The sequence below is a fragment of the Neomonachus schauinslandi genome, chromosome 9, assembly GCF_002201575.2.
Source record: "Neomonachus schauinslandi chromosome 9, ASM220157v2, whole genome shotgun sequence".
Lineage (NCBI taxonomy): Eukaryota > Metazoa > Chordata > Mammalia > Carnivora > Phocidae > Neomonachus > Neomonachus schauinslandi.
Genome location: NC_058411.1, coordinates 103,149,847 through 103,177,819, shown reverse-complemented (window position 1 = coordinate 103,177,819; position 27,973 = coordinate 103,149,847). Strand labels below are relative to the sequence as shown.

General features: G+C 40.1%; 1 protein-coding gene across 1 annotated transcript in view; it reads right to left on the bottom strand.

Annotated features, from left to right (window-relative positions):
- ZNF609 (zinc finger protein 609) overlaps nucleotides 1-27,973 on the bottom strand; it is a 182,404-nt gene that overhangs the window by 29,080 nt on the left and 125,351 nt on the right. Inside the window, exon 2 of the mRNA XM_044917905.1 lies at nucleotides 25,140-25,365. Coding sequence (XP_044773840.1) covers nucleotides 25,140-25,365 — 226 coding nt within the window. The remainder of the gene's footprint in view (nucleotides 1-25,139; nucleotides 25,366-27,973) is intronic.

Below are 27,973 nucleotides of genomic sequence, written 5' to 3'. Positions count from 1 at the left end.
ATATAGGATTATGTTACAGACTTCATTGTTTTTTTTTAACTTGGCACTATGTTGTTAAGAATCATCTATATTGGGGTGTCTGGTTGGCTCAGTCGGTTAAGCGTCTGCCTTTGGCTTGGGTTCTGATCTCAGGGTCCTGGGATCAAGTCCCGCATCGGGTTCCCCACTCAGCCGGGAGTCTACTTCTCCCTCTCCCTCTGCCCCTCCCTCTGCTAGTGCTCTCTCTCAAATAAATAAGATTAAAAAAAAAAAAGAATATATTGTTATATTATATCTAACCCATGAGGTTATTTGTAATGTCTATACCTATCATTTAATAATCAATATATAATGAGTTCCTATCAGTATTAAGGGGCTATGGTAGAAGCCATGGTCCTTATCCTAGCCTCATATATCTTACAATCCAGCTGGAACAGATAAACACACAAAAAAATAACATGCTATCAGGTAGCAATGGATGAAGACAGAGTAAAGTTCGGTTGAAGAGCTGAGTGAACTATACCTTGCCATAACATGATATATTTAGTAAAAGAGGAAAGACAGGAAGGATGTGGCATCTAGATTTAAATGTACTGATACGAAGTTATAAAATAAATTTTTAAGCATTTCTAGACTTTCCTCTAGATGGTGCTAGAGCAACCATATTATCTTTTATAACTGAAGTTTCCTTCAACATTATATAAAAGGTAAGAGGTAATTTAGGACTCATTAGCAACTTAATAGCTCCTCTACCAATTTTATTGCCCTTTCGTTCCCAGTCTTGGGCAGTGAGAAATCCTGGACATTACTAAGAAATTAAAACCACAGACAACTCAAACCCCAGTGGTTTCTCATCCAATCTACAAAGAGCTATAAATTCAAAGCAATGTGCTATTTGTGTGTGTTGGGAAGTGGAGGAATGGGATGGAATAATTTTCAGTCTCTGCTTCCAGGAAGTTTATAACTTACAATGAAGTAAAATGAGCAAAATTCTTAATATAAAGCAGAAGACATCATTACCAGCAATGCTTACCACTACTAATCCAACACATAACAGAGATGCATAGAGTAGGTAATGAATATTCTAACCTGCCTAAGGAAGTAAGGAGTTGTTTAGGGACTAGCAATAAGTTTTTAAAGATTGGCTTAAAATAAAATTGTTGGACATCCATGTAACAGCCACCCTAGATTCTGTTATATATTATTAGGTATCTGGACCAAATGGAATCCCTGTTTAGGAACAGCCATACTGTTCATTCTTTTTTTTTTTTTTTTTAATGTTTTATTTCATACAGTTGACTTATTATTTATTCAGGGATACCTAGATGTCATAACAAGTTCTACCTTTTTTTTTTTTAAAGATTTTATTTATTTATTTGAGAGAGAGAGAATGAGATAGAGAGCATGAGAGCTGGGAGGGTCAGAGGGAGAAGCAGACTCCCTGCTGAGCAGGGAGCCCGATGCGGGACTTGATCCCGGGAGTCCAGGATCACGACCTGAGCCGAAGGCAGTCGCTCAACCAACTGAGCCACCCAGGCGGCCCCATACGGTTCATCTGTACAGACTTTCAGTATCTTAGGTAATATGATCTAATAATAGAGAGATGTGAACTGAACTCTAGGATTTCATGTTATGAGGTTGTTTTTTTTTTTAAGATTTATTTATTTGAGAGAGCGAGCACATGCAAGAGCAGGGGGAGGGGCAGAGGAAGAGGGAGAGGGGGAGAATCTCAAGTGACTCAGCACTGAGTGAGGAGCTGGACTGGGGCTTGATTCTACAACTCTGAGATCATGACCTGAGCCGAAATCAAGAGTTGGGCACTCAACCAAATGAGCCACCCAGGCGCCCCTTTTTGGTCTGTTTTTAAAAAAAATACTCTGAATAACTGCACTTCCAGTACACAGAGATGGTGGTAACAGCAATGGTTAATGAGACTAAGATATGAGAGAGCTAACACATGTGAATAGAAACAAACAGCTTCTACTTCCTCCTCAAGAGGAGAGCATCTCTAGAAAACTACAGTGTTGGTATCTGGAGAGTACCTGTGAGAAAATTCTACCTGGGCCTCCTCTATCAGCTACTACTGCCAGGGCAGCTTCTAAACCTTTAGGTCCTCTTATATCCTTACTATGTCAAGGATGCTTTTTCTCCCTGTATAGTCCTTTTGACAGCTCTGTCACAATCTTTGCCCTCCAATGCTAGTGGTGAACGGGCTGGGAATGCCTTCATTGAATAGAGACTGAGCAATGGCTCACTGCTCCTAACTAATAAGAGCATAATATTAGGCATCGATTTCAGTTACCTGGTCTAAAAAATAAACAGGCTAAAAATAACTAGGCTGGGGCGCCTGGGTGGCTCAGTCAGTTAAGTGTCTGCCTTCGGCTCCGGTCATGATCCTGGGGTCCTGGGATCGAGCCCCACCTGAGGCTCCCTGTTCAGCGGGTGTCCTGCTTCTCCCTCTCCTTCTGCCTGCCACTCCGCCTGCTTTTTTCCTGTCAAAAGAAAAAAAACTTAAAAAAAAAAAAAAAAAAGGCTAATAAAGAGCTGGTGTGGACTGCTCAACTGGCTTACCCAGAGTGGCTCTTTTGGGAAAAGCTGAAAACTGAGCTCTATAATTTAGCCAAAAGTGATCTCTTTTGGTTCTCAATTATATGGCATCTGCTGAATGTATTATTAATAGGGCTCTTCATACAGGCCATTTGGTGTTATACTTATTTGCCTATATTTACTTAAAAATACTTCAGTTATGGGGCGCCTGGGTGGCTCAGTTGGTTAAGCGACTGCCTTCGGCTCAGGTCATGATCCTGGAGACCCTGGATCGAGTCCCGCATCGGGCTCCCTGCTCGGCAGGGAGTCTGCTTCGTCCTCTGACCCTATCCCCTCTCATGTGTTCTCTCTCTCTCATTCTCTCTCTCTCTCAAATAAATAAATAAAATCTTTAAAAAAAAAAAAAAACTTCAGTTATAGGATTTCCTGAAAATGAACTCCCATATACAAAGCAAATGTGAAAAAACAACTCCACAAATCTTAGAAAACAAAGCTGCCTATTTGGCATTACATGGCAAAAATGTGACAGGGTATAAATTTCTTTTCATTCCAGCCCATTTGAAAGTAAACAGGACTAGCCTTAGGCAAAGTTGTTCAAGATGTTCTTTGACATAATAAAGGTTTACATTTTTTTTTTAAAGATTTTATTTATTTATTTGAGAGAGAATGAGAGACAGAGAGCATGAGAGGGAGGAGGGTCAGAGGGAGAAGCAGACTCCCTGCCGAGCAGGGAGCCCGATGCGGGACTCGATCCAGGGACTCCAGGATCATGACCTGAGCCGAAGGCAGTCGCTTAACCAACTGAGCCACCCAGGCGCCCCAAGGTTTACATTTTAATGTAACCAAATCGGTAGATCTTTTTCTTTGTGATTTCTTCCATTACTTTTATGGTTAGCCTTTTCATCTGGAATTTATGTATTATTTTAATTAAGTGGCTTTATAAAAATCAAACAAAAGTGTACCTCTTTAAGAAATCTTGAATTGGGTGCCTGGGTGGCTCAGTTGGTTAAGCGACTGCCTTTGGCTCAGGTCATGATCCTGGAGTCCCTGGATCGAGTCCCGCATCGGGCTCCCTGCTCAGCAGGGAGCCTGCTTCTCCCTCTGACCCTCCCCCCTCTCATGTGCTCTCTGTCTCTCTCATTCTCTCGGTCTCAGATAAATAAAATCTTAAAAAAAAAAAAAGAAATCTTGAATTTATACATGTGTATGTACATATGTTTATATATACAAACACATACATACATACATATAAACTTTTCTATTTGGAAATTATTATTTCTTTATCTTTTTAAAATTAAGGTATAATTGACAAATAAAATAGTAAGATATTTAAAGTGTACAATGTGATGATTTCAGATATGTATATATTTGTATAAACTTAGATAAACAAACATGGGTCTCTAAATCAATTTTTTTCCTTCACAGAGCATCTCCCCAATACTTATTACTAAAAGATCCTTCCCATTTCCATTGGTTTGCTTATGAATAAGGGTCTGGTTCTAGACAGCCAAATTGGTTCTACTGGGCCATTACCAAACAGTATTTTTAGTTTTTTATTAGTTTTAAGTAAATGGCAAAAGATTTCCCTCTTACCAACCCCAATACATATACTGGACACTAAAAGAGTATTCTATCATCTATCTAAACATGCTAGCTATTTTCAATATCAGGTGAAGATGTAAATCCTGTAAGGTTTTTCCCCAAAGTTGACAGTCTCCTTTTTCAATGTTGTGTGATATAATGGTCTTTTTTATTTTTTTAAAGATTTTATTTATTTATTTATTTGACAGAGACACAGCGAGAGAGGGAACACAAGCAGGGGGAGTGGGAGAGGGAGAAGCAGGCTTCCCGCTGAGCAGGGAGCCCGATGCGGGGCTCGATCCCAGGGCCCTGGGAGAGCCGAAGGCAGATGCTTAATGACTGAGCCACCCAGGCGCCACCTAATGGTCTCTCTTTACCAATGCCCAGCTCCTCAGCTTCCTACTTTCAGGAGGTTGAGATGCTAAAGAGAAGTTACCAGAGTTTGTAGAGAGGATCTCTTTCCCTTTAACACATAGTTGTCCTACTCTAATACAGGTAACTTTTGCTTACAGATTTTTTTCCTATGCATTTTCTATACCTCCTCTAAACTTCAATCCTCTAAGCCCCAAGACTTTGAAATACAAATTTTATGTTGTCTATTGTGACTGAACTTATTTGATTTTTTAAAATTAAAAAAATTTTTAAAAAAGATTTTATTTATTTATTTGACAGAGAGAGAGAGAGAGTACAAGCAGGGGGAACGGCAGGCAGAGAGAGACGCAGGCTCCCCATGGAGCAGGGAACCAGATGCAGGGCTCGATCCCAAGACCCTGGGATCATGACCGGAGCTGAAGGCAGATGCTTAACCAACTGAGCCACCCAGGTGCCCCTGAACTTATTTGATTTAGAAATTAATGATTTACTTTTTGTAATTTCTTATCTGATATCCCAAAATGTATCCCTGTGCCTGCTATATTATTTCTATTTCTAAATAAATGTTGATTTAAAATATGATATTAATAACTATGCTTTGAAATTATAACTGTTGTTATCTCAAGGTAGGTGAGCTCGTGAACAGGGGAGGAAGACTGATTTTCTATTGTCTACCCTTTCTGTATCTTTTGAATGTTGTGTCATTTCATGTATGCATGTAAACAATAAAAAGTGGCACCTGCCCCTCTCCAACTCCCTGTCCCCGCAATGATGCTGTATTAGAAGAGATAACATCTACATTTTTCTCTTTTCCCTATATAAATATTTAGCAGGTACTCAGTAACTAATGAAGAGAATGAATAACCCTAATATTGGCTTAACCCTTCACGCAGGGTTTAGATAGGAACCAGATTTCATCTCTGGCTGATGAGCTGACAGCAGCATAGAAACCCCTCAACTACTTACTCTTCCTTCTTTAAAAGATAAGAATCTTTGAAAAAATCAGTTAGTTTCTGATTCTCAACCCTGTGTGGTTCACCAAATTTCTAGCAGCATGGGTAGGTTAGGTATGTGTGTGTGCTGGGGTTCAGGGAAGTTCAGCCATAATGAGTTTATGTTACTAAAATGTAGTAGAGAATTTTTAAAGAAACCACAAATAAACTAAACTGAATCCTATATTTCTGATGTTTTGTTTAAAGTTACAACAATTCTACCTTTTCAAAATTCATCTAAGGGTTAACACTGATTGTAAAAACCAAACCACTATACATATTTTACTTCACTGGGCTCACATTTAAAAGGAAATGTCTGAATTTGTCTGACAGTCAATTTGAACTGGAGTCAATTCAAATTCTTGCCTTTTATTTATGTCTTGCTGCCAGACAAAATTTGCTGCAGAATTTGCAATAAGCATCCATCTTCCTCTTCCACTTATAAGATGAACCATCAGTAGCATCCTAGACCTTAACTGTTATCATACACTGAGTCTGCCCACTCAGTTGAGATTTAGGCTCTAATGTAATCCCACTAAAATTGTGGAAGAAGTTTCCGAGTCATAATAAAAGATGCTTAGTCCCAGACTAACAGGTTAAATCTTTTGTTGCTTTTTCTGACTTTTTTGTGTGTGGGGGTAGGTGGTGGGATGGGAGTGTACAGTGTTTATCCTTGATGGTTTTCAAGATAATAGTTACCACTTACTGGGATGAAAAGTACAGCACAGGGAATACAGTCAATAATATTGTAATAATGTATGATGACAGATGGTAACTGCACTTACCGTGATGAGCATAACATAATGTACAGAATTGTCGAATCACTATATTGTACACCTGAAATATAACATTCCATGTCAACTATACTTCAATAAAATAAAAAGCATTGCTTTTAATTAAAAAGTTACCATTTATTGTGAAGAGTCTTCCATATATATGTATTTTAAGATTTTTATTTATTTGACAGAGAACGAGAAAGTGTACAAGCGGGGGTGGCGGAGAGAGGGAGAGGAAGAAGCAGGCTCCTCACTGAGCAGGGAGTCCGATGCAGGGCCCGATCCCAGGACCCTGGGATCATGACCTGAGCTGAACGCAGACGCTTAACCGACTGAGCCACCCAGGTGCCCCAAGTCTTCCATATATTATCTCCTATTTAATCCTCTCAACAATCTCCAAAGTATTATCATTCCCATTTTACAGATGAAGAAATGTAAGGTTGGAGCAATCTGTTCCTATGTTACACAGCTAAATAAGATACAAAAGCCAGGATCTGAATCCAAATCAGTCTGACTCTAAAAAGCCTGTATTTTTAACTATGTTGTCTCACAAGATGAGGATATGCCTTCTTGGTTCTCAGCAACCCACATTTCCAGGTGTAATACACTAAATGGTCTGTGTACTGCATTTGAGAATAAAATTGTGGACTAGAGTGAAAGACATCAACACTTGTAGGTTTATTTTTGGCTGAGAACAGGTTATTGATTTTATGTTTGACCTCTCTCTACCAGAAAAGAAATAGAAGCAGCAATAAAGCTGCATACTGGTGGCAAAGGGTAAGATACAAAAAGCAGAAGAGGCAAGAACCAAAAAGAAAATGTCAAAGTAAAAGGCAGCAAGAGGATAGAAAAAGGAAAAAGAGCTAGGGGACAGAAACTCAACAGTGCAAAGCTGCAAGGTTATTATGAGACACATAATGTGTTTCCCTTTGTGAGTATTTTATTGATATGAAAAAGCTCAGTTCTTAAAGAGTTGGAAAATTTCAGAAGTATCTTTTTTTTAAGTCATGAAAAAAAAAAAAGGGAAAGTAACTTGATTAAATCAACCATGATACATCCTTAATATAGAATGTGTGGTTTTTTAACAATGTTACAGGAGACAATTTAATGTTATAGGAGAGGGGCACCTGGGTGGCTCAGTCGGTTAAGCGTCTGCCTTCAGCTCAGGTCATGATCCCAGCGTCCTGGGATCAAGCCCCGCGTCAGGCTCCCTGCTCAGTGGGGAGTCTGCTTCTCCCTCTCCCTCTGCTCCTCCCCTGCTTGTGATCTCTTTCTCTCTCTCTCAAATAAATAAAATCTTTAAAAAAAAATGTTACAGGGCGCCTGGGTGGCTCAGATGGTTAAGCGTCTGCCTTCGGCTCAGGTCATGATCTCAGAGTCCTGGGATTGAGCCCCACATCGGGCTCCTGGCTCAGTAGGGAGCCTGCTTCTCCCTCTCCCCCTGCTCATGCTCTCTATCTCTGTGTCTCAAATGAATAAATTAAAAAATCTTGGGACGCCTGGGTGGCTCAGTCAGTTAAGCAGCTGCCTTTGGCCAGGGTCATGATCCCAGGGTCCTGGGATCGAGTCCCACATCGGGCTCCTTGCTCAGCAGGGAGCCTGTTTCTCCCTCTCCCTCCCTCTGCTTAGCTTTGTCAAATAAATAAAATCTTTTAAAAAAAAATCTTAAAAAAAAATAAATGTTACAGGAGAATGTTCATTATATATTCATCCATAAACAAAGAAGATTATAAATATACAGAGACAGGTCCAATTTGTTAAAACTAAAACAAAAAAATGTATGTATAACAAAATTGTAACAGTAGTTATTTCTTCTTTGTGATTTACGATTTTTCCTTTTTCTGTTTCCCAGATTGTCAATAAAAAGTTGTTACAATTTTTTTGAGAACTATAATTACTATCTGTTTTCAAAAGTTCTTCCTCACCTGAAACAGAAACACTGTAACCATTAAGCAATAACTCCCGGTTCCCTCTGCCTCCTAGCTCCTAATAACTCTATTCTACTTTGTCTCTATATATTTGCCTATTGTAGATACCTCATCTAAGTGGAATCATACAGTATTTGTTCTTTTATGTCTGGCTTATTTCACTTAGCATAATGTCTTCATGGTTTATCCACATTGTAGCAGGTGTCAAAATTCCATTCCTTTTCATTGCTGAATAATATTCCATTGAAAAGTATATACCACATTTTGTTTATCTATCTGTTGGTGGACATTGGGCTGTTTCCATCCATATTCATGTACAAGTTTTGTTTGAACACCTGTTTTCAATTATTTGGGGTGTCTATCTAGGAAGAGCATTGCTAGATCATATATTAATTCTATGTTTAACTTTTTGAGGAATGACCACACTGTTTTCCACAATGGCTATGGCATTTTATGCTCCCATCCATAATCCACAAGCGTTCCAACTTCTTCACATCCTCTCCAACACTTGTTATTGTCCTTTTCTTTTTCTTTTTGTGATAATAGCCATCCTGGTAGGTGTGAAGTATCTCACTGTGGTTTTAATTTGCATTTCCCTTGTGATTAATAATGCTGAGCATCTTTTCATGCACTTACTGGTCATTTGTATATTTTCTTTGGTAAAATGTCTATTCAAGTCCTCTGCTCTTTTTTTTTTTTTAACTTTTATTTATTTAGTTGAGAGAGTGAGTGAGAGAGAGCATGAGGGGGGGAGGGGCAGAGGGAGAGGGAGAAGCAGGCTCCCTGCTGAACAGGGAACCAGACTTGGGGCTCGATCCCGGGAATCCAGGATCATGACCTGAGCTGAAGGCAGACACTTAACCAACTGAGCCACCCAGGTGCCCCTCCTCTGCTCTGTTTTGAATTGGGTTGTTTGGTATTTTTGTTGTTGGGTTGTAGGGGTTCTTTATATATTCTGGACATTAATCCCTTATCAGATATATGACTTGCAAATATTTTCTCTCATTCTGTTAGTTGTCTTTTTAACTCTCTTCATAGTATCTTTTGATGAATAAAAGTTTTTAATTTCAATGAAATCAAATTTAACTATTTTTACTTTTATTGCCCATGCTTTTGGTGTCATATCCAAGAAGCCAGGCATTTTTAACTCTGTAAAAAATGTAATTAAAAAAAAAAATCAGATGAAAAAATAGTTGCTAGTAGTGGGATAGAAAATGCAGAAGGAAATTACAGCTTACTGTCTCTCATCATGAATTCAAAGTACAGTATAAAAAAGCTCAAAATGAAGACTTTTAAGCATCCACATTCCTCCTCTTAGTAGAGGATCTCTTGGTCTAAAGATACATATAAAAGCTTCTCTACTTCAAACTTTCGACTTAATAACTTTTATAACAAAAACAAAGTTACCCACTAGATCAAGAACTCATCAACTTTGCCTACCATTTACAGATGACATATCAGATCATTTGCACAGTTTAAAAACAAGTGGATTTAGCAAGACTTTTGGTACCAAACCATTTCATATGTTCTATGCAATTTACAACTGACCCCTAAGACTCACATCTCAAGGCAGAAGCCATGGTAAAGGGATTTATTCCTGGGTGTGCAAACATCAGTTCTATCATCTGTTATTTTTAAGAGACCCTTTTTTCTTTTTTAAAGATTTTATTTATTTATTTGACAGAGAGAGAGAGAAAGAGAACACAAGCATGGGGAGGAGAGGGAGAAGGAGGCTCCCCGCTGAGCAGGGAGCCTGACACAGAGCTCGATCCCAGGACTCCAGGATCATAACCTGAGCCAAAGGCAGACTTAACCGAATGAGCCACCCAGGTACCCCTGAAAGGCCCTTTTTTCTTTTTCTTTCCCCTTCTTTTTAAATTTTAAGGCTTGTCACCTTAAAAAAGATTCCCTTGGAAGCTGTATTTCCTTAGTGTGGTTAGAGAAACACAAAGAGCTAAGCTAATGTCCAGTGCTAATGGGAGTGGTTAACAAGAAACTAATGGTTGTTGCTAACACTCTTTACACTGATGCCCAAGTGTGGTACAATCTAGTCCTGTTCTCTGGAAGTTAAATACGCCTTCAGTTGTGCTCTTCTAGTTCGCTTTCCTAGTAAAGTCCTCTTTATTACTCCCCATACTTCTTATACGGGCCGAAGGTCTTTTTAGCCACCACTAAATGATCAAGAGCCTGTTAAAAGGGCTCTGCATAGGTCTAATTTCTTTCTAAATGAGAATGACAGACATGTTTGTCAAGTGGTATTGGGAATGGGGGCAAGAAGGAGGAGGATGCATCTGCAACAAATATCTTAACTTCCAGTCAATACTAATTTCAGGTTTTCTAGTCCTCTGTAGAGACAAGGGTGGAGCAAAGTAAGTAAGTCACAGTTTCTGGAAACCTGTAAGCATAGCTGCATCTTGGGCTGGAGCAGTACACCACAGGAAATTGGTAGGACCGAGAGGAGAGGTACAAAAGGATGCCTATGAGGAGGGCTGGTTTGAAACTACTACCTCTGTGGAAACCCTAACTGGCAGAACACAGGAACTGTTTACTTCTCACAGCTGATCTCTGGTATACTGTCTAATGTTTAATCTTGTCCGGTGATTAGAGATTAGGCAAATTTTGAGCACTGTTTATTCCAGGACTAAAGTTCAAACCAGAGGTGTAGGAAAAGGGTGAATATAACTAGAAATTCATGCAAGGTGACTACCTATGATTTTTTCCCTAAATCAGTTGTATTCTGAAAACTATTTTTTTTTATGGGTTTACCAGTAGTAATATCTGGAAATTTGATAAAAAGTGCCATATTTTAGGTAAAACTCTGGTCCCAAATTTGTCTACAGCAATGAAAATTATTAGAGAAAATGCTTTACTATGCTATAAATTCCTATGTTCTACCAAACCTCAAGCAGGCAGAACCTCAAATCAGCTGAACAGCAATATCCCCAGGTGTTTTGTTTGTTTGTTTGTTTGTTTTTTAAATCTCACTTATCCTGGCAATCCATTTGTCTGCAAGTCGGGAAGGATCAAATCATGTATGACTCTTCCAAAACCAGAAACCCAAAGGCAGAAGTGTGGTTATTATTCCCTTAGAGAAGATACTTCCAAAAAGAATCTATATTTCCTAGGAGCCCTTTATTAATACTCTAAATATAAGTCTCTGAGGTTATCCTATAAAGCAATTTGGAATAAAGTCTTCTGCCGAAATGTTTGAAGTTTATGGACCAGTGGTTCCCCAACTTGGTGCATATGGGATACACCCCCAGATGATTAAAAAATACTGATACCTGGTTCCCACCTGCAGACACTGTGATTTAATTTAACTGGGCAAGACCTGGGCATCAGGTCTTTAAATCTCTGCCCCCACATTCTAATGTGCAGCAAAATCTGGGAACCACTGTGTCTTCAATTTCTTCTGCCTTCAATTCTGGGATTGACAGGAAACAAAAATCCTAAGCCCTTATTTCTGGGATCTTTTGGGGCTGAAGGAACCAAGAAAGCACAAGGTAACACCCACCATCCTGGAACCATTTTCACATGACCGTGGTATTTTCTCTCCACAGAATTTCAGGCTAAAGTATAATAGAGGGCCAGCTGAAACCACTGTCAAGCAAGTACCAATTTGGGGAGCTGGTTAGGTAGAGATGTAAGGCCAGAGTGGGACATCTATCAAATGTAAAGCCACTCCACCCCCAGACTGTGGGAACAGGGAGGCTGCGGAGGAACAATAAAGATCTAATACAATTCCTCCTCCCATCTATAAGTTCCCACACCATGGAAACTGCCTAAGTGCAACAAAGCCTGGCTCACCACACCCTGAAATCTCACATCCTCCCTTTCTTCTTGCTGAGGTAACCACACACTATACCCACACTGGGAGGCAGCTCAGCAGAGGTCATCACGCCCTCGGCTGTCCTGCTGGAATCCTTGTGTGAAAGCTACTGGAAATAAGAAGGATGGTATCATCTCAATGGGACAGCTTTGAAGAAATACTTGCCTGAGGCTGAGGTGGACTCACACTTGTCCACGGTTTTACTGCTTTATGGCCTAACAGGAAGAACCGGGGTAAGAATATGGCTAGAGGCTAGTCTACATGAGGCATTTTTCCTTTCAGCCTTCTTCAGCTAGAGGCTGACAGAAACGGCTAACTGCTGAAGCCTCTTTTTCTTTCTGGTAACCTCCACTTGGCATTTTCAGGGTTTGTTAACAGAGCAGAACCAAACCACACTGTAGTTCTCAGTGCCAAAAGGGGGGGGGGGGGGGGGATAGTAATGTAGAGAGAGGAATGGTTGAGATTAGAGAGTGGATGATCTTCTGCCCAGAGTGGCTCTGGAAAGCAGTGTCTCGTATTACTATAAACAATTCTGGATTTCCTTCCTCTCTCTAACTTGTGACAATAATTATTTTGAAATTTTCAGTGGCTTCTGTTTTGGGTTGAATTGTGTCCCCCCCGCCCCCATTTGGTTGAATTGAAGTCCTAACCCCTGATAGCTCAGAATGTGATCTTATTTGGAAACAGGGTCTTTATAAAGGCAATCAAGTTAAAATGAGGTCATTTAAGTGGGCTCTAATCCAATATGACTGGTGTCCTAATAAAAAGGGGAAATTTGGACACACTGACAGACGGAAGAAGATGTGAAGGCACACAGGGAGAAGATAGCCAGCCATGTGACTGGAGTGATGACATCTATAAGCCAAGGGATGCCAAGGATTACTGGCAAACACCAGAAGCTAGAAGAGGCAAGGAAACATTCTTCCCTCAAACATCAGAGAAAGCACAGCCCTGCTAACCCCTTGATTTCTGACATCTAGCCTCCAGAACTGTGAGACAATAAATTTGTTTTAAACTACCCAGTTTTTGTACTTTGTTATAGTAGCCTTAGGAAATATAGCCCCAAACAAAGCTGACCTGGTATTGATTAAATCAGATTTTACCTCAATTAGCCTCAATGAATTACTGCTGTTAGCCAAGATTACAGTCTAGGTCAGTGGCTCTCAAATAGGGTGGGTGGAACACAGTGGTGATGGTAGCAAATCAATTTTTTGGGAAACTGCTCCATAATAAATACTTAAGCTCTATACTGAGCCCACTGATTCAGAACATTAGGAGTAAGGGATAGTCAACATATCTTTTAAACAATCTCCCCAAGTGATATCACTGGCTTGCTCTGATCTCTGCACCACTATGCCACACCCAACTGAGTAACACTAGCTTAAATAAAAGGATAAAACTTTGGGTCTTCCCCAAATTTATCTGTAGATCTAATGCAATCCCAATCAAAATCTCAGGTGTTTTTTTTTTTCATAAAAATTCACAAACTGATCCTAATATTTATACGAAAATGCAAAAGGCCAAGAATACCCAAGGCAATCTTGAAGTACAATAAAGCCGGAGAACTTACAGTACTAGATACCAAGCCTCATAAAGCTATAGTTATTAAGACAGTGTAGTACTGACATAAGACTAGACAAGTGAATGAGTGGAACAGAAGACAGGGTCCAGAAATAAACCCACACCTATGTCACTTGACATAACAAATGTGACACTGCAGTGCAGGGGTGGGGGGAGGATGGAGGTGGGAAGGATGGCCTTTTTCAATAAGTGCTGGGTCAATTAGGTAACCATATGAAAAAAGTAGAATCTTGACTCCCAACTCATACCCTAAACAAAAATCAATAGACAGTAGATCTATATGTGAAAATTAAAAAAAAATAAAGTTCTCAAAAAAACACATAGGATATCTTCATTACCTTGGAAAAGGCAAAATTTCCTTAAACAGGACACAAAGCACTTACTATAAAAGAAAAAGAGATAAACTAGACTTTATAAAAATGAAGAACTTCCATTCATGAAAAGTTACCATTAAGAGAAAAGGCAAGATACAAAATAAGACATTTATAATACATATACATCTGACAAAGGACTTGTAATCAGAATATACAAAAAATTCCTACAAATTTGTAAGAAAAAACATATAACCCAGTCCAAAAGTGGTTAAACACACACTTCATCGAAGATTTCCAAACGGCCAATAAGCACATGAAAAAAGCTCAATTTCATGATCTTCATGGAAATGCAAATTAGTCATACATACACCAAACACGATGGCTAAAATGAAAAAGAGGGATGCCTGGGTGGCTCAGTTGGTTAAGCGTCTGCCTTCGGCTTGGGTCATGATCCCAGAGTCCTGGGATCAAGTCCCACATCGGGCTCCTTGCTCAGCGAGGAGCCTGCTTCTCCTTCTGCCTGCCTCTCCCTCTCTCTCTCTGATAGATAAAATCTTTTTTAAAAAAATAAAATGAAAAAGACAAGTAAGGTCAAGTGTTGCTAAGGATGCCAAGCAACCAGGATTCTAATCAGAAGTAGGAGTATAAACTAGTTCAGACACTTTGGAAAACTGGCAATATCTACTGGAGCTAACCATATGTATACCTAAGGACTCAGGAATTCCATTCCTAAGTATATAGAGAATAGGAGTATGTACATATATTCCTCAAAAGATACATACAACAATTTTTCCAGCAGCATTTTGCACAACAGCCCCAAACTGCAAACAATCCAAATGCTCATCAACAACTGAATAGTGTTACATTCACATAATGAAATACTGTAAAATAATGAGAATAAACAAAGTACCACTATATATAACAACATGGATAAATTTCACTGGCATAATGTTGAACAGCTAGACATAAAAAAGTATACACTGTAATGATTTTATTTATATAATGTTCAAAATGGAGAACACTAATCTATGATGTTGGCAGTCAGAATTGATTTTTTTTGAAGGGGTTAGCTATTGGAAGGGAAGAATGAAGGGGCTTCTGGGGTTGTAGTAATAATGCATTTCTTCATACCACGAAGTGGGCTCACTTTGAAAATTTGATGACCTGCATGCTTATGATTTGTGCACATATTTATATTTCTATTATTGTTCAATAAGACCTATTAACATAAAAACAAAAACACTTAGGTTTGTGACTCCTGTACAACAGTACCAGGATCAGCTGAGATGCAAGTTAGTTATATGCCCAAACTCCAGGGTAGTGGACCAGTCTAGTATCTAATGCAACTGTACTTGGGGGGAGGGTGGGGGAGGGTTTCCACTTTCTTCATCCATTCTTTCTCCATACTGATAGTTGATTCTGGGAGACTTTTTAATAGGATAATTTTAAGCAGCAGGCTAAAAGCTGAAAAGCAGAGGGGAGCTTGGTAAATGGGAATATGCACAGTATTTCAATGTACTGAATGATACAAGAAATTTTTCAAAAGATGGGCATAATCAGTCAAATAAGGAGAAGGCAGGTTGTTCACTGAAATAGTTCAGGGTTAAAAAGTGTCATTTGATTTTGAGTTCAATGGGGGTAGAAAAGTATTCGATAGCAGTCTTTTAGGCTCTGTAAAGACATACTAGGGGCGCCTGGGTGGCTCAGTCGTTAAGCGTCTGCCTTCGGCTCAGGTCATGATCCCGGGGTCCTGGGATCGAGTCCCACATCGGGCTCCCTGCTCGGTGGGGAGCCTGCTTCTCCCTCTCCCACTCCCTCTGCTTGTGTCCCCTCTCTCGCTATGTCTCTCTCTGTCAAAAAATAAATTAAAAAAAAAAAAGACATACTAAACAGAAAAGAGAGTACAGAGCTTGTGGGAGGGGGAACTACTCAATTTCTCACCATAGCCTTTTTGTCACAGAGCTTGTTGCTATGGAGAAGGCCATGAAGGCAGCAACGAGAGGAAATAAAGGATCTGGCAGGAGTAAGCACAGTGACAGTGGATTAAACAAAAATTCCTTGAGCAATTAGCAAGTAGCAGGGCCTATAAACGACACACTTTCCATTTTTTCCCTAACCCTTACCCTTCTAAAAGTATAGGGGCTTGGTTTGCCACTATAATTTAACTCAAATACAGAGAAGGCTGAATGGACCTAACAAAGCCTAAGCCTGGCAGACAAAACACAGGCCATTTAGCAATGCTGCCTCATGCCAGGGGGAATGAGCTACCTACCCACCCCTATCCTGGGGAAATGATCTCCAGCTGCCTAAATTATAAAGTTGATGCCCTATGATTTCTTTGTTCGGTAAAGCCTGAGGGAGATAGGATAATGAAGTATTAGAAGAGGTGCAGAACAGCCTCTTGTTTTATAAAGCAGTCAGAGACAGAAAGAGAGAGGAGAGAGAGAAAGAGGGAGTTCTTACTGGTATCATTAAGAGGCAGCAGCAGCGACCTGGGAGCAAAGCTCTGCCTGAACTGGTCTGAAAACTACTGCTGTGGGAGAAAAGGCCGGTTGCCAAGTTTGTTAATAGCTTCTGCCCATCATTGTTACAGCAGCTTTATCAACCAGGGCAGGGCCAGGACCTGTTTTTAGCAGTGTAAGCACCGAGACCAGAGGGTTCAACAACATCTTCCAGCAGATCTCACCACAACCAATGATTAACAAAGACAGTTCTCTTGTCTGTCCCACACAAATGATCACAGAATTGTAAATATCACAGCTGGAAGGACCACAGAGATATGCAGTCCAACCTCCTAATTTTACAAATGAGGACACTATGACCCAGACCAGTTAAACAACCTTATCCCTTTTACCTCTTGGAATCATATGCCAAAGCTAAATTAACTGGGGCTAATGATCAGTCCCAGTTTATACCAGACTGTACTTATTGCCTAGGTATCACTTACTGGGTTTCATACATAAGTATTAGGAATTATTTGTTAAAGGATGACATTAATAACAAAATAGGTCTGTCTCTGAACCCATCTTAGAGTAACAACTGAAATATCAAAAGAATTTCATTTGAAGCAACCTTGCTTATCTGCCAAGTCCACAGTCTGGCCAACTGTACCACCCCACTGTGCTTTGCTGAAGTGAGGGAGGTGGTGGGTGACAGTGCACAAATGGACATCTCTCTCCCTTGGAGATTAGTTTATTTTGCAATTTGCAAAATGAAACTCAAAGTCTGTAACTGAAATTTTTCCTTAGGGCTTCAGGATTTAAGTATATGACAGTGGGCAGATAACATAATCCACAAGGGTATATAGACATGTAACTGCCCTAAAGCATCCCCTGGGAGTAAGCTGCTAGGTGGGAAAAATGTGTTGGCTGATGTTTTGGGTGGGGGAGGGGTGGGAGAAAGTAAGTATTGATTTCCCTAATGTTTCCTTTGTGTGGCTGCTGTTGCCATGTGGTGGTCTGTTGCTATGAAGATTTGTGGTGCCAGACAATGGCTGCTAGACTCTTTATGACTGTGCTATTGGTGGAGCTGTTTCTGCACGAGTCAGGCTAGTAAGCAACTGGCTAAGCAGTGGAGAAAGCTTGGTCACTGCGCACCATCTCTTTCTCCAGGTAAGTGCTGCCTGAGGCAAGACTGAAGGTGAAGGATTGTTAATGATAGCCAAGGAAAAAGAAAAAACCAGAAGCTGAGAACCAGTGTAACTTTCCAGTATAAATATCTAAAATTAGGTACTTCACGGTTCACACACATACTATCCTACGTCAGAATCACACAGAATATACCAAGAGTAACTACCAAGATTACCATTTCCATGAAAGAAGATTAATGGACAGCCCCTTCTTTTTAGTGAGAAGGATAAAGACCTGCAGCTGGGATCTGCAATCAGATGGGGATGAAGAACTGCTGAGGCAGGTTCTCAGCAGAGTTACCACAGGCAAACTAACTTCCTGCTAAGCAAAACCACTGCCTATTACTCTGATAATGAGAAAACTGCAACCCATAGACCAAAGCACAAGGCTCAACCACAGAGTTTGAAGCAGGGCCAAATGCTCTCCCAGGTAACAGGGGCCAGAGTCATAGAAATCACCCTGGGTCTGTGCAGATGTCAGCTACTTACCCACCCTCTTCATCCTCCCACATATTTACTCTTCTTTCTATCTCACAGTATATTTTTACACTTTTAAAGTATATATAACGTAAGGCTCATCTAGCCCCTATGCTGTCCAATACAGTAAACCACTAGTGACATGTGACCATTTAAATTTAATAATCCCCAGTATCATGTGCCACATTTTAGGGTGCTCAGTATCACACATGACTAGACTACCATTTTGGAAAGCGTATTTCCATCAAAAGAGTCTTATTAAACAGTGCAGATCTAGTCCAAGCCCCCACAAATTAGAAATCTAAGGCCAGATAAGAGACTTACCCAAGATGACACAAGCTAGCTAACGGTATAATCTGCTCTGGAATCCAATTCTCTTGACACTAGTTCAGATATCTGTTCTGTATTACTATGCCTTTAAGACACTATTAGTTCTTGAAACAGTGATTTTCAAACAATGCCTGACACTCTTAGTTGTTAAATAAAAATGTGGAGATGGGGATGCATAGCCTTTCTATGTCTGCTTGTGCATATATATGACAAATCTTTAATGGATACAAAAATTGAAACTCCCTCCTCCCCACCAAATCTTTAAGCTAGAATTTAGCTTTGGAAGATGGACCGAACTCATCATATAGTTTTTCATGGCATACAAGGGAGTTGTACTTGCTTTAGCTTCAAAAACATGGTCTTATAGCCCTGTAACTTCTGTCTTTCTGATTTTTTTTTTTTTTGGTCTTTCTGATATTCTGGTAAAAGACCATTTCAGAGATGTTATAAGAGCAATTGGAGTGGGAAGGTGAACCCAGATAAATGATATTGAAACTTTTTTTTAGCAGAATACCCTTCATATACAGTTTCACAAAGGAGCCTAACATATAAATCACCGCAAAGTAGAAATATTCTGGGTTGCATCTGGTGGGACAGCAGAGGTAGACCCTGGGTCTTGATCTCAGGGTCATGAGTCAAGGCCAACATTGGCCTCCATGCTGGGTGTGGAGCCTACTTAAAAAAAAAAAAAAAGATGAAGTAAGAGTCAGAAATAACTCTAGGGAGGTTTGAGCCTAGAAAACAGGTAGGATGGTAATATAGGTAATGAAAGTAGGTGTAATAAAGAGAAATAGAGAAGAGGGAAAGAGACGCAAATTTCAGGAGAAAGATTATTCTTTTTCAGACATTCTGAATTTAAGAAATCAGCTTCTGGTGATGTATGAAATGGGATTAGGCAAAAGGTCAAGTCTAGAGATAAAGATGTGGGGACTGTTCATACAAGGGAGACAGCTGAAGCAATGAATATAAAAGACTGCACTTACTAAAAGAAGACTGCTGAAGCAATGACTTCTGGGAGTTATGACGTATGAAGGTTATGCAAAGAAGAGTGGCAGAGCAGGCTGCTTCCCCTTCTTCCTTAATATGACTCTGTTTTGTATGGGTAAATAATGTATCCAGTTAAAACACGACATTTCTTTGTCTCCCTTGCAGAAGGGGTAGCCAATGAGATTTAGGGAGGTCTTAGATCTGGCTTCTGGGAAAGCCTGTCAAAGGTAAACAGATTAGGTGGGAAGCCAAAGCTACTTTACTCTTCTCCTTCATTTTCAACCTGGAAAGTAAATGTGATGTCTAGAGCTACATTAGCAATTTTGTAATGAAGAAGTAACTTTAAGGAGCCTGGAACACTGATTACATTAGAAGTCATCGTACCAGCCCTGGACTGCCTACCTTCAGAATTTTCTTATATTAAATCATTATTACTTCATCTTCTGTTCCTAGCAGCCAAATCCCATTCTTAACTCAATGTTTCCTCAACTTTCCCCACTATGGCATACATAGTATGTGAAAAAAATATATTGTGGATAAGGCTGCTTGTCTGGGGGAAAGGAGTGGGACACCAGTTGCCACAGGTCCTCCCAAAGGCCAAGAGAACAGAACTGACCAATATTTCAGCATCCTAAAACCCTTCTGGAACTTCTGACTTAATAAATACAAGGAGGAAGAGGGGCTGACACAAAATAAAGAGAATAACCAGTCAAAAAGAGAAATGAGATTTTTGAGAGGTATGATAATGACAAGAGAGGAGTTTCAAGAATAGAGAAACAGTAGAGCTTCTAAAAGTCTAGGGCAGACTGAGAAAAGACCTTTAGAAAACAGATGATCATTGGTATGAGATCATTTCAGTCAAATGGTGGCAGAAGAAATCTGATGCCAAGATGGTATATGATACTGAGTAGGTAAAAAGAGATTGTAAACAGCAATAGCAAGTAGTGAAGAAAAGGAGAGAGGTCAACAGTTCAAAATGGTAGCAAGGATGAGAAAAATACTTTCATTCTAACTGTTGCAGAGAGAGTTTATTTATTTATTTATTTATTTATTTTTTTAAAGATTTTATTTATTTATTTGACAGAGAGAGACACAGCGAGAGAGGGAACACAAGCAGGGGCAGTGGGCGAGGGAGAAGCAGGCTTCCCGCAGAGCAAGGAGCCCGATGTGGGACTCAATCCCAGGACCCTGGGATCATGACCTGAGCCGAAGGCAGTCGCTTAACCGACTGAGCCACCCAGGCGCCCTGCAGAGAGAGTTTAAATAGAAGGGGAAAGAATGAAGATGAAGAAGAGCAGATAAAATTCATGGTACAAAGTCTTTTTTTTTATTAACATATAATGTATTATTTGTTTCAGGGGTACAGGTCTGTGACTCATCAGTCTTACACAATTCACAGCGCTCACCATAGTACATACCCTCCCCAGTGTCATGGTATAAAGTCTTAAAGAATCTTCAGAATAAGGAGAGAAAAAGGGGGGGGGCGCCTGGGTGGCTCAGATGGTTAAGCATCTGCCTTCGGCTCAGATCGTGATCCCAGGGTCCTGGGATCGAGCCCCGCATCGGGCTCCCTGCTCCGCGGGGAGTCTGCTTCTCCCCCTGCTTGTGCTCTATCTCTGTGTCTCAAATGAATAAATAAAAAAATCTTAAAAAAAAAGAGAGAGAAAAAGGGAATAATAGGACATAAAAATACATTTTAAGAAAGAGGAGGGAAGCTGGGAGGGTTTAGGCAGGTATCTTTGATCCTAGTTGCTTAAAAGCATGAAGAGAGAATGAATTGGGCTAATGAATCCTGAGAATGAGGTTAAGTATTGGGAAATGTGAATGTCACAGGGTGATGAAGGGATTGCTAAGCAGTACTGCGAGCTGAGCTTATGTCAGCTACCATATACTTGCATCAAAAGCAACTGGGTTTTGTGAATTCTTCCACTTGTCAGACTAGGATCAGGAGTTGAAAAATGTGGGTGGAAATCTTCTGAATGGGAGACTGGCAAGGTGAGTAGTTTCATTTTTCTGAAAAAACAACTCTATATAACAAGTGTATAATGAAATTTCATCACTGGTATTAATATTCTTTAGTTTTGATCTATGAAATTGTTCATTTTCAAGATGCAATAGTCAACTAGTATATGGCTCTCCTGTTTTTCACTCTGGTGCTCTTTCCACTATACCACAAATTCTTCCAGAAAGCACATTTGATAAAGTAATGTTACACTCAGTGTGACTGCTTGAAAAGAAAAACCTATAGCATCTCCTGGAATTCTTATTTAAAAATGTCAGCCTTCCCTTTCTTAAAAACACCATAGAAGCCAGGAAGCAATTTTGCCTCAGTAAAAGAATATGGTCTGCTTTAAGGATTCTTATACATTGTTTCCAGGACCCTGGGTTAAAGTAAGCCTTGTGAACTAGGAATGGATTTGGGACCTGTTATTTGGATTTTTTTTTTTTTTTCTAAAGTACGCTCCATGCCCAACATAGAGCCCAATGTGGGGTTTGAACTCATGACCCTGAGATCAAGACCTGAGCTGAGACCAAGAGTTGGACACTTAACTAACTGAGCCACCCAGACGCCTCTGTTATTTTGATTTGAAGTGAGGTGGGACAAAATGAAATCAGGTGGAATCAGACCTCTGCATAAGTGCTACATCTCAAAAAAGCCAAAGAGAACATTCCAAGTTATACTTGGGTCTTTAAAGTCCTAAGGTGGAGCCTAGTCAAGGAGGATCTGTGCAGTGCTGGCTGAATTATGAACAGCCTAAAAAGAGATGGAATCTGCAGGAATTTAAAAATGTCTCCAAGGCAAGGTATGCACTGAGAGGGAAGAAAGAAACAACACTGCAGGACAGGTAGGCAAAGAAACCAGGAAGAATTGAGGGCCTGCCCCTACACCTGTTCTCAGCAAGGTGGCTCAGTTCTACAAGGACCTCATGATCCTCCATTTCTCTCAGAGGCCAAGGATTCACAGCTTCTCTCTAAGCTCTAAGGATTTTTCCATTTGAAGATAGCAGTTTGCTGGGCAAAGAGACAGACAGAAGTACAAAGAGTAGGGTGGCAGACAAAAAGCCTAAAGGCTGAAGGATTTTTTTTCCCTAAAGTATCTGTATATAGTTCTTATTATTAACTTGAGGACTGACTCAGTATACTACATCTTATAGATCTGCAGAGAATGATCTTTGCAGGAAATCTCTGTCACCTGAAGATGAAAAGGAATGTAAACCAACTCTGATCCCAATTCAGACCTTTGCCAACTGATGGTTCAGGTGAAGGCCCTCTGGGAGGGCCAGAAAGCAGAGTACAGTATATAATTGCAGAATAGTTCTCTTTCCCTTGTGATGAATGAAAAAGAAAGAGGAGAGGTACTAAGCCCTGAAACACAATATAGTGAATGGGAAAAAATATGGTATTAAAAGCAGGAGAACTTTTTTTTTTTTAAAGTTTTTATTTATTTATTTGAGAGAGAATGAGAGAGAGCACATGAGAGGGGGGAGGGTCAGAGGGAGAAGCAGACTCCCTGCTGAGCAGGGAGCCTGATGCGGGATTCGATCCAGGGACTCCAGGATCATGACCTGAGCCGAAGGCAGTCGCTTAACCAACTGAGCCACCCAGGCGCCCTAAAAGCAGGAGAACTTTAAAAATCTTACAGACATAAATAAATGAGAGTGATCTCACTACCTGGTGACAGCAGTATTTATTCTGAGTTTCAGAGAAGGTCTAGAATTTTATAAAGTATTTGATATGGTTTCTAAGTTCAAACAATATTACAGTAGCCATTAGATATACATTAACAGCTAGAAATGACAATGACTAAATGTAAGCATTCATTCACTCAAATATCTTTGAGGGCCTACTATAGATGCCAAGTGTTAAGTATCAGATATTCAATGGTGAGCAAAACAGAGTCCCTGAGCTCACAGAATTCTAAAACAGTGGAAGATATAGATATTATTGGAAAAATATAATTATATAAAATTACAAACTGTGATAACTACTGTGCAATAAAATGCAGGATGCATTCAAAATGTGTAAAAGGGAAACTTGGTAATAAGCTGCCAGGTAAAACCAGAGAGCTTTTCAGAGGAAATAATTAAAACAATTTTTTTTGTGTGTGTGCTAACATCCCCTTGGCAGGAAGTTTCAGGGATCCTGGGATAAAAAAAAGTAACCCCATTGTTCTCAGGAGAGTGAAAGGGTTAGCCTCACTTCCCTGCAAAGTTTTCATCAGGTTCACATATATGAAAAGCATCTTGCCCTTGGAGAAAAGTCACCATCATAAAGATGGATAGAATAAATAGGCAGGAAATTGATGTCTTCTATCTTCAATATATTGAGGTAACAGGCCCTGAAGGTTGTTTGGTGTCACAGAGCTGTGATCTGGATACGTTTGTCATTCCAACAGACTCTGTGGCTGTTTAGACGTGTGGCCATAGGCAGATGACATTTTTAAAATTAGAGATAGCCACTTGTGATTTCCAGATTGTATACTGAATACACACATCCAGAGTCAACCTCTAGGGTCAACCTCTCTCTCCATTTTCTCTGCATTGGTTTCTAACACAATAGGACATTTTTTTTTTTTTTTTTTTTGGCATTATGGTCTCAGGCACACAATAAAACTTCATCAGCAATGTTATTCTGAAAGCTGAAGCTTTACTATATTGCTGCTTAACAATGAGAAAGCCAAAAACACAGAATTCTTAACCTGTACCACCTCAATACCTAGTGCATGGTAGACTTTAAATAAATACTGAATCATAACAAAACATTCAGAGGAACAGACTTTGATTAGAATGACCACAATGAAATGCCTGAATTTCCACGGGCAAACTGACAAGATAGCTTATGATAATTAGAGATAATGAGCTGTGCTTCTCTGGGCCTCTAAACTCCAGAGTGGGGATGCTTTGAAAGTCTGGTTACTGATGCAGAGACCTGATGGGACCCTGAGACCCAGCCTCTCTAAACCACACATACTTTAACAAGAACTTGGATTCTTTATAAAAAGAATGTATGTGCTGAAATCAAATTGCCACAGATGGTACCAAGGGATCAGGAATACCTGGTTAAGTCCCTTTACACCCCTACTTTTTCAGGTTTATGAACTTCCAAAATAGAAGAGATTCTGTTCTCAGGGGCAAATGGAACATACAAGAAGTCTGGATGGTAGCCTTGGGCAGAAGCACCCTACAGTGAGCCAACTGCTTAGTGGATGCCTGAAAACAAGACCATGTAAACATTTCCCTGTTGCCTAGGCCTATAAAATCTGTACTAAGTGACAGATGCATGAAGTGGCGTGGGTGGCTGGGCAATGAGGCAACCAGTGGGAAGGAGCTGACTGCACCTCCAGGTGTAAAAAAAGGCAAGAGTTGCATATTCAATGAGCCAACACTAAGTCAATTTAAGAGTGACGGTTTTCCATTTCCTTGACTCCCAGAGCTGTCCTTTCATTACTTTTTTCTCTTCAAGCCTGACCCAAAAGTTCATTTACATTCAAATTCTCCCACATAAAATGATAAAGAGGAGTATGGAGAGTATAGACACGGTTTGAATTACCTGGCTAGCACTCATCAAGTGACTGCTTAAACACCAGGGCCAACACTGTTGATTGATATGAAGGGGAGATAATTAATTTTTAAAAAGTGGCAATCTCGAGAAGCTGGATGATTTTACTAAGAAGTTTGCTGCGATCCTCTGGATAGGTATCACAAGCAGACTATGGCACTTGAGACTCCTAATAAATACTTGGTGTTATTTACAATGATAAGCCCATGTTGGCAGAAGCAGGTTGAGAAGGTATAGGAAAGTCACACATAGCACTTACCATCTTCTGTTTCCTGCCATACGATGCCCTCAAGGTTGACGCTTGTCCCAGGTTCACAGGGGCCCAGGCACTCAGGCTCTGTAGCTAGAGCCACATCACATGTGTTGACCCCAACTGATCGGGTACGAACCATGATTTGCTCACAGGGGGATGAGATGTCATTACTGACCACTGGTACCAAAAGGTGCAGTGGCAGCACCGCTGGTGTAGAGACAGGGGACTCCATCTGTGAGGGAAGAAAAGTAGTAGCTGAGTTGCAGAGAGAACATTTAGAGGAAATACCTTCTCTATAATCTAGTCCTACATTCTTTCCTGCCAGTGTGGAAGGCTCTAAATATAAGACTTTGGTCCTTCCTTTCAAGTTCCAGCTCATGATACCACTAAAAATCTAGTGGTTTATATGAGTGCACCCTGTGGTAGGAGAAGCTCCATTTCTTATTAATGATCTTCCTGATAAACTGTGCTTAGCTAAAAGTGTATTAAAAAATCCTGTCTCATTTAAAAATCTCTAGTGATAGAGAACCAGGTCCAGATTTCAACAGTATTAGAGCACACAGATTGATGAGAAAGAAAAGGCTTCTGAGGCATGTTCTACTGCCACCACTGTGTTTCTCACCAATCTATCATCTGACAAATAATACATTAATCAGGTATAAAATCCAAGAATATGGGTAGGGATAAAGAAGGGGAGAAAATATGCAGATCCTAGATGTATCACTTCCAGAAGACTAGAGCTTTAATTCATCTTTAGCTAGAAGGACATCTACTTAAAAGTGATGGGAGGGCTAGGATGGGGGTTTCTAACCCTCAGAGATTATAACAGCAACCGTTTAATGAGAATGGCATTTTGGAGCATGAATCCAACATCAAATTAACTTTAAGGAACAGCAGGTGCTGTTACTCTCCAGAAGCTAATTCATGGCAGTCTGCAGATTACACACACACACACAGAAATAGGTGAACACAAGAACCAGCAATCTACCTCTAAAACTAGAACCTCTCACAAGAATGCAATTACTTAGAAACCAAAAATTCAACATATCCAGAATTAAAAGTTGTAATAAAGAGGATAATAATCCCTTAACTCTTTAAATCCTAGCATTTATCAGACTGATGGAAGTACTGAGTCTACAGTGCCCAAATCCTAACTAAACACAGTGTCCTGCATATGCAAAAGCACTGAATTCACACACTAACCTTCCCTGAAGATTAAGTGATACCAATCAACAGACCTAGAAAACGAGAGTCAAGGATTGTGACTTTCTTCCCCTTGTGAAAGATTTTTTAAAAAGATTTATTTTGAGAGAGAGAGAGAGAGAGAGAAAGCACAAGTGAGCGTGGGAGGGGCAGAGGGAAAAATTCTCAAGTATCCCTGTTGCCGAGCCCAGAGCCCTATGTGGGGCTCTGATGCAGGGCTCCATACCATAACCCTGAGATCATGACCTAAGCCAAAATCAAGAGTCAGGACACTCAACCAAGTGAGTCACCCAGGTGCCCCACAAAAGATTTTTTAGTCCAGTTTGAATGTACTCCTTCAATGGCCCTACATCTAGAGAGCCACATATGCACCCATAATCCAAGCTGCCGGACAGTTCTGCAACAGAACTCTGGTTTTACTGAATGACCACTGCTCAACCTGTAAGTCACCTCCCTCCTCTTAACACATACATTCACACACACACACACACCTACCTCTTCCTGGCCTCAGATACTCTTCTAGAAGCTGAGATCTGGGTATTGCCTCTACCGCAGTTAGCTCTCACTTCTTCTGCTATTTGTGAATCATCACTGTCAGAGTCCACTGAATGCTAGAACACGGATTCTGATGAATTCTGGTCCCTGAGAGATTGCCAAAACATTATCCTTATCTGCTTGTTGTCATACACCCACCTCCCCCTGCCCCCCAACCCCGTACTCCCCTAACTCTACCTCTTTTATAAAATGAAATGAAAGTCAAAGCCCATATAATGAATTTTCTGCATTATGGTCAATGCCAAAAGGCATCTTTGCCTTCTTTTTGCACTTCTGAAAATCAGGCAATGATCATTTAATTTGGCAACCTTCTTGGGATGTGGTAGATCCCCGAAAGACCTGTAAGATTTCTATGCACAGATTTGAAGGCAAAAACACAGAAAAAGTAAGCTCAATTCTCTACTACCCCTGTGTATGGCTGGAATCTGGGTCTAACCATCAAGGCCTTTCAGGAATGCTTCAAGAAGGTAGCTCATATAACTCTTTGGGAAGAAAGTTTCCTGGAGATTTTACTTACAAAAATTACTAAAAAGAGAAAATTAGAGACAGAGAGATCATCTTTACTCTTGGCCTCACCTCTGTTTTTCTATTTTTTCTCCTGGGGAAGAACTGAGACAAAAACAATTTCACAATCAGTATGTGTATTTCCTTTGCTTAGAGTTTGTTGTCTTTTCTATACCGTTCTACTAGCAAGAGAAATTCCTGCAAGGTCTGCTTTCTTGGACACAGATTAACCTGAATCTTTTAGGTCACTCCTTTGAACTTTCTGACTGCCTCGCTTGAGCATGTCCTATTGCTAACCTGTTCCATCGCTGAGGCAGCAATTCTAAACACAGAAGGAGGTAAGTCCCCAGGGAGTCATATATATATATATATATATATATATATATATATACACACACACACACACACTCTCTCTCTCTCTTTCAGCCATCGAGGGTAGCTGTTTTCTAGAAGATGTTTTATTTCCTGCTAGGTTATTCAGTGCCTGGGAGGCCAAGAAGAAGGGAAGGAAGCTATTAACACTGTAAATAAAACCAAGGCCCCAGTTCTGTACCAACAGAGCCAGAAAACATCTAAGA